At 47.3% G+C, this 7618-nt stretch overlaps 1 protein-coding gene across 2 annotated transcripts in view; it reads left to right on the plus strand.

Annotated features, from left to right (window-relative positions):
• The window catches only part of CDC123 (cell division cycle 123), a 54360-nt gene extending 47037 nt beyond the window's left edge, over window positions 1–7323 (plus strand). Inside the window, exons 11-13 of one of the 2 annotated variants that reach the window (XM_025397463.1) lie at window positions 3789–3917; window positions 6311–6448; window positions 7038–7323. In XM_025397463.1, coding sequence (XP_025253248.1) covers window positions 3789–3917; window positions 6311–6448; window positions 7038–7064 — 294 coding nt within the window. In that variant the 3' untranslated portion in view covers window positions 7065–7323. Of the gene's footprint in view, window positions 1–3788; window positions 3918–6310 lie in introns of both variants that reach the window. The other variant, XM_025397462.1, reaches the window with a different exon arrangement.
• Window positions 7324–7618: the final 295 nt, after the last annotated feature.

Below are 7618 nucleotides of genomic sequence, written 5' to 3' on the forward strand. Positions count from 1 at the left end.
CATGGTGAAACCCCATCTCTACTAAAAATACAGAAATTAGTCAGGCACAGTGGCAGGTGCCTGTAATCCCAGCTACTTGGGAGGCTGAGGCAGGAGGATCACTTGAGCCCAGGAGGAGGAGGTTGCAATGAGCTGAGATCACGCGACTGTACTCACAAAAACAGGGCAAGACTCTGTCTCAAAAAAAAAGTTATGGCTGGGCACGGTGGCTCACACCTGTAATCCCAGCACTTTGGGAGGTTGAGGTGGGCGGATCACGAGGTCAGGAGATCGAGACCATCCTGGCTAACACGGTGAAACCCCGTCTGTATTTTAAAAAAATGCAAAAAATTAGTCGGGTGTGGCGGCGGGCGCCTGTAGTCCCAGCAACTTGGGAGGCTGAGGCAGGAGAATGGCGTGAACCCGGGAGGCGGAGCTTGCAGTAAGCCAAGATCACGCCACTGCACTCCGGCCTGGGCAACTGAGCGAGATTCCGTCTCAAAAAAAAAAAAGTTATAAAATCTTGATCCTGATCCTCCTACTTTATTAAAGCCTGATTATAGCTGGGTTTTTTTACTTCCTCATTTTTTTGTACTAGAGGATAGCTTGTGAGCTACAGAGTACACTGCCAATTAAAGTGGTGGTTTGTTTTCATTTAAAAATGTGTTTTGGGCCGGGTGCAGTGGCTAATGCCTGTAATCTCAGCACTTTAGGAGGCCAAGGTGGGCGGATCACCTGAGTTTAAGAATTGGAGACCAGCCTGACCAACATGGTGACACCCAGTCTCAACCAAAAATAGAAAATTAGCTGGGCATGGTGGCGCATGCCTGTAGTCCCAGCTCCTTGGGAGATGGAGGCAGGAGAATTGCATGAACCCAGGAAGGGGAAGTTGTGGTGAGGTGAGATCACACCATTGCACTCCTGCCTGGGCCACAAGAGTGAAACTGTGTCTCAGAAAAAAAAAGGAAAAAATGTGTTTTAGTTTTTTGCATTGTGGCATATTCCTATATTAAAGATGTGATCGTTTAAAAAAAATAATGAGTTCGTTTTACTGATTATAAAAAGCCAAGTAGAGGCTGGGCACAGTGGGTCACACCTGTAATCCCAACACTTTGGGAGACGAAGCCAGGCTGATCATGAGGTCAGGAGATGGAGACCATCCTGACTAACACTGTGAAACCTAATCTCTACTAAAAATACAAAAAATTAGCCAGGTGTGGTGGTGGACGCCTGTAGTCCCAGCTACTCGGGAGGCTGAGGCAGGAGAATCACTTGAACCTGGGAGGCGGAGGTTGCAGTGAGCAGAGATCACGCCACTGCACTCCAGCCTGGGTGACAGAGCGAGACTCTGTCTCAAAATAAATAAATAAATACATAAATAAAAAAGTCAAGTAGAAAGGGTTTGGAAGTTAGAAAATATCCATTTTGTTATCATGATATATATTGAAGACATCTTAGCAGTATTCGCCAAAATGAAGTTGACATCATTACGAAGAAGTTGTTTGATGGCTGATACTGTTTCACATAGTTCCAGGAATGAAGAAGTGGGTGCTAAATGGAGATGAGGAAACAACTCAAGCAGTGAGAGAGATTTGCAGGGCATCTCCTGGGGCTCGTAGAAAACGAGGAACTTACCCAACTGGGTGTGCTGAAAGCATCCTGCGACAGGCTTGTGCCACTTACTAGAGGTTCTGGAATTTGAAGCAAGTCCTAATAAGATGTTTCCTCTTTCTTAACATTTTGCTCTCGCTCAGCTGAGAAGCAACACCAGATATTAGGCATGCTGGCTCAGCGGTCTTGGTGCTTGGAATTTCATGCACACACTCTCAGGACCTGGCGGCAACACATTTATAGAAAAAGAACATTCGTTGTTAACCAAATGGCGCAAATGTATGAATGTTTCAGTGGGAAAAGGTTTATCTTTGCTCCATCCACTTCGTGTCAATAGGTGTTCGTGATCAGATGCCGTGGCCGTCATTCCTGGCGGCGTGGCCCATGCGCCCCTACTCTCTGTGTGTCGGTACTGGCTGTTTTCTGCTCAGAGGCCAACCTCCCCTTCATATGCTGTCAAGCTCTATTCTACAGACTTACTACATTCACATAGAAAGAAAACAGCATCTTCAGGCTGGGCAGGGTGGCTCACAGGGAGGCCAAGGCGGGAGGACGTTTGAGGTTAGTAGTTTGAGAACCAGACCATGGCCAACATGGTAAGACCCTATCTCTAGTAAAAATACAAAAATTAACCAAGCATCGTGGCGCATGCCTGTAATCCCAGCTACTCGGGAGCTGAGGCAGGAGAGTCACTTGAACCTAGGAGGCGGAGGTTGCAGTGAGCCAAGATCACACCACTGTACTCCAGCCTGGGCAACAGAGTGAGATTCTCAAAAAAAAAAAGAAAGGAAACAGCGTCTTCATACTTGCATATGGTAAAAAAAAAAAAATCCATTCTTGGCAGCAGACCTTCCTGAGTCAGAAGCGCTGCTCTCTAGAGCCGCAGGCACTGCCTGGCTCTGTCTGGCTGCCCCTGAACAGAGCACTGAAGGCTCCGGGAAGGCACTTTAGTCAGACACAGACCCTAAGCCTTTGGGTGACCGTTCCCTTTCCTGCCGGAATTTTTTTTTTTTGGGAGACACAGTCTTGCTTTGTCACCCAGGGTAGATGGAGCACGTGTTGTGATCACGGCTCACAGCAGCCTTGACCTCCTGGGCTCAAGTGATCCTCCTACCTCAGCCCCCTGAGTAGCTGGGACTACAGGCATGTGCCACCACATTCAGCTAATTTTTTTTTTTTGAGACGGAGTCTCACTCTGTCGCCCAGGCTGGAGTGCAGTGGCGCAATCTCGGCTCACTGCAAGCTCCACCTCCCGGGTTCACGCCATTCTCCTGCCTCAGCCTCCCAAGTAGCTGGGACTACAGGCACCTGCCACCACGCCCGACTAATTTTTTGTATTTTTAGTAGAGACAGGGTTTAACCGTGTTAGCCAGGATGGTCTCGATCTCCTGACCTCGTGATCCACCCGTCTTGGCCTCCCAAAGTGCTGGGATTACAGGCGTGAGGCACCGCGCCCAGCCTCAGCTAATTTTTATATATTTTTCTGTAGAGATGGGGTTTCACTGTGTTGCCCAGGCTGGTCTTGAACTCCTAAGCTCAAGTGATCTGTCCGCCTCAGGTTCCCAAAGTGCTGGGATTATAGGTGTGAGCCACTGTGCCCGGCCCTGCTAGAATCTTTGACTTAAAATTCCAGTGTGGTTTGAGGCTGGAGTTGGAACTTTTCTCTTAGGCAGAGCTTTTCTGGGTCCCTTCTCTCTAAATTCACAGGGGGCCCTCCCTTTAGATCTCTGTCTACTCTATTCAGACAGGTGGCCCTTTCTCAGATGGGACCTAGAGGGATGATCTTTTGAAATAAGTGAGATTTTTAAGATTACAATAATATGAAGAATATCCTTCTGGCCAGGTGACGTGGCTCATGTCTATAATCCCAGCACTTTGGGAGGCTGAGGTGAGAGGATCGCTTGAACCCAAGAGTTCAAGACCAGCCTGGGCAACATGGCGAGACCCTGTCCTCTAAGAAAACACAAAAATTAGCTGCATGTGGTGGCGCATGCCTGTAGTCCCAGGTACTCAGGAGGCTGAGGCAAGAGGATCCTTTGAGCCCAGGAGGTCAAGGCTGCAGTGAGCCGTGATCACACCACTGCGCTGCAGCCTGGGCAACAGCATGAGAGCCTGTCTCAGAGTAAAAACACGTTTCTTTCTCAGAAGACAGAGTACAGACTGCGTTTGTTTTTGTTTTTTCTCTCTCTGTGCTACAGGGGAAGGTGTGGCTCATTGATTTTAATCCATTTGGCGAAGTCACAGATTCACTGCTGTTCACCTGGGAAGAACTGATATCTGAGAACAACTTAAATGGCGATTTTAGTGAAGTAGATGCTCAAGAGCAGGTAAGACATTTTTAAGATAGATACAACATAAACCTTTTCAGTCTACTGACTGACCGCTTGTTCTGCAGACGCACAGGTAGGTGGAATGGCCAGGACCCTTGGGAAGCGCAGAGTGTAACACAGCTTTCCTGGTAGCTAACTTCCCCGTGGTGGTGGTCAAAGAGGCGGGCACCACTTAACTTTATTACAGAAGTCAGGATCATCTGATCCATTTTTTCAGTTCCTTTTCTGAGCTGCTTCTGTCACACCCAACCTGGAGGAATCTTGGTCCCAGATCAGCTCATGCATCTGTTCCTTGTGACCGCAGCGCCAGCTGCTGAGGCTGACGGAGAAGTTACATATGTGCAGACCAGCGGGTTCCTGTCAGCTTTCTCCTCCATTTCCACGGTGACTGGTTCACGCCTTGACGCTTCTGTCTCCCATCAGTCCTTCCTTCCTCTCAGTGGATGATTTAACATCCTCTTTCCAGGAAAAGGGAACCCACTGATGAGAGAATTCCCTCAGTTGATTTCTCATCACACCTACAAGCGCGTCCATCCCTTCCTGAGTCTGATCTCCCACTCAGGACACTGTGTCCTCCTCTCTCTGCAGCTGCCCTCTGCTCTTTTTCCAATTCTTCCTCTCCACCAACTCTGTCCGTCCGGATTTAGTCATGTTCAGATACCTCCCATCCGAAAAAAGCAAAACATTGTTCAACCCGGTTTCTTCACCCAGCCATTCTCTCCTTTCCTGTCAGCTTCACAGCCAAACTTTAATCTTTAAACAACTTTGTAGTGCTGTTTTCTGCCCATAAAAGTAACATGCTCATTCTTAAAGAAAATTTTAAAATCACCTATGACTCTACCACCTTGAGAACCAGTGTTTATATTTTGGTATATAATGTGCATTTAAACACATACATAGACCTTTGTAAATAAATGAGATCATACTACATACACAATTACATGTCCTGAGATTTTCACAGTGTTCTCTTGTGAGCATTTTATATCTTTTAAAAAATAGTTTTGGGCCAGACATAGTGGCTCACACCTGTAATTCCAGTACTTTGGGAGGCCGAGACTGGTGGATCACCTGAGGTCGGGAGTTCGAGACCAGCCTGGCCAACATGGTGAAACTCCGTCTCTACTAAAAATACAAAAAATTAGCCAGGCCTGGTGGCGGATGCCTGTAATCCCAGCTACTTGGGAGGCTGAGGCAGGAGAGTTACTTGAACCTGGAAGGTAGAGGTTGCAGCAGTGAGCCGAGATCACACCATTGCACTCCAGCCTGGGTGACAGAGCGAGACTCCATCTCAAAAAAAAAAAAAAAAAAACCGGCCGGGTGCAGTGGCTTACGCCTGTAATCCCAGTACTTTGGGAGGCTGAGGCAGGTGGATCACCTGAGGTTGTGAGTTCGAGACCATCCTGACCAACATGGAAAAACCCGTCTCTACTAAAAGTACAAAAATTAGCCGGGCATGGTGGCGCATGCCTGTAATCCCAGCTACTCAGGAGGCTGAGGCAGGAGAAACGCTTGAGCCCAGGAGACACAGGTTGTGGTGAGCCAAGATCACTCCATTGCACTCCAGCCTGGGCAACAAGAGTGAAACTTCGTCTAAAAAAAAAAAAATTAGTTTTGGCAGCTAGGCATGGTGGTTCATGCCTGTAATCCTAGCACTTTGGGAGGCTGAGGCAGGCAGATCACCTGAGGTCAGGAGTTTGAGACCAGCCTGGCCAACATAGTGAAATCCCCATCTCTACTAAAAATACAAAAATTGGCCAGACGTGGTGAGGCATGCCTGTAGTCCCAGCTGCTCAGGAAGCTAGAGTGGGAGAATCGCTTAAACCCGGGAGGCAGAGGTTGCAGTGAGCAACAGAGACCTGGGTAACAGAGATCGCGCCCCAGCACTGCACTCCAGCCTGAGAGCAGGGCGAGACTTTGCCTCAAAAAAAAAAAAAAAAAAAAGAGAAAAAGAAAATAGTTTGGGCTGGGTGCAGCAGCCCACCGAGCCTGTAATCTTAACACTTTGGGAGGCCAAGGCAGGAGGATTGCTTCAGCTCAGGAGATCAAGACCAGCCTGGGCAACATACTGAGACCTTGTCTGTACTAAAATTTTAAAAACTCAGCTAGGTGTGGTGGCGCATGCCTATAGTCTCAGCTACTTGGGAGGCTGAAGTGCGAGGTTCACCTGAGCCCAGGAGGTCGAGGCTGCGGTGAGCCACTGCACTCCAGCTGGAATTACAGACGTGAGCCACCGTGTCCAGCTCATTTTAACTTTAGAATCTTCCTTTCTCCTTACCAGGTACAGAAGAAAACATGGAGTTGAAATTGTTCTGCTAGGTTCTTTTTTAGTTCAGAGAATAGACCTAAAAATAAATGACTGACGTTCTTTCTCCTTTTTCTTCTTTGTACAGGATTCCCCAGCTTTCCGTTGCACCAACAGTGAAGTGACAGTCCAGCCCAGCCCCTATTTGAGTTACCGGCTGCCCAAGGACTTTGTAGACCTGTCTACAGGGGAGGATGCTCACAAGCTAATAGACTTCCTTAAGCTGGTAAAGTCTATGTGCATTCAGTATGCTGGCCGTCTTTTCAAATAGACCTTCAAATTGGCTTTTATATCATATTTCACTGGAATCCTGTATCACCTAGACTTTGATGCTTATGAATGGAGCCGAGTTACTGAGTTAGGTCATTTTCTAATTAAATATAAAATAGGAGCTGAAGGCATAATTTATTGATTAGAGTGACAAAATGTTTTTATGCTGTATATGCCTTTTGAACATTTTTCAAAATACTTGTAACTGTGAAGAAAGTGTGTATATTGTTAGAGGGCTGCACGGAGAGCAAGTCTCTGCTCTGGTGGTGATTTTACTCAAGAGGGAATGTGAATATTTATACTTCTGTGTGGATTTCTGTGTAGGAGTTTCTGTATGTATGGAAGAAAGAGAAGAAAATACTCAAGTACCTGAGGATAATTTGCTCAGGAGTCAAAGTGATAAACTAGTTTCATGAATTAAAGCATGGTTTTCCATGACAATTTTTAATCACATCTTTGCCAAGACCTCTGGAAAATTACACCTGCTGAGCAGATATCCCAAGGAGCATGTGCTATTTTAATGTCCCCTTGGTTTTCTTTGGCAGAAGAGAAATCAGCAAGAGGACGACTGATGAGCGTGCTGGAGCTGGAGAAGAGGAGGCCCCGCCCCACCCCGCCCCGCCGCTCGGGAGCTGCTCATCAGCCGCAGCTTCCTGCCAACCCTGATGCGGGCGGGCCGGGCAGTGTGGACATCAGCCGCTTTTTATATTCATGTACATCACCTGGGGAAAAAAACAGAGGGACTTTGCTACTTGTAAAAATAACATAATAAATAGATCTTAAGCATAGGAAATCACACTGTTCTGATAATAAAATGCTTTCTATGAAATACGTTGCTTTTCTACCCGGTCGCTTTATTTATTTATTTTTTATTTTTTGAGACAGTCTCGCTGTGTCGCCCAGGATGGAGTGCACTGGTTCAATCTCAGCTCACTGCAACCTCTACCTCCTGGTTCAAGCGATTCTGCTGCCTCAGCCTCCCGAGTAGCTGGGATTACAGGTGCACACCACCACACCCAGCTGATTTTTGTATTTTTAGTAGAGGCAGGGCTTCACCGTGTTGGCCAGGCTGGTCTGGAACTCCTGATCCTCAAGTGATCTGCCCACCTCAGCCTCCCAAAGTGGT

Source organism: Theropithecus gelada, chromosome 9 (assembly GCF_003255815.1).
Source record: "Theropithecus gelada isolate Dixy chromosome 9, Tgel_1.0, whole genome shotgun sequence".
In the NCBI taxonomy this organism is placed as follows: Eukaryota; Metazoa; Chordata; class Mammalia; order Primates; family Cercopithecidae; genus Theropithecus; species Theropithecus gelada.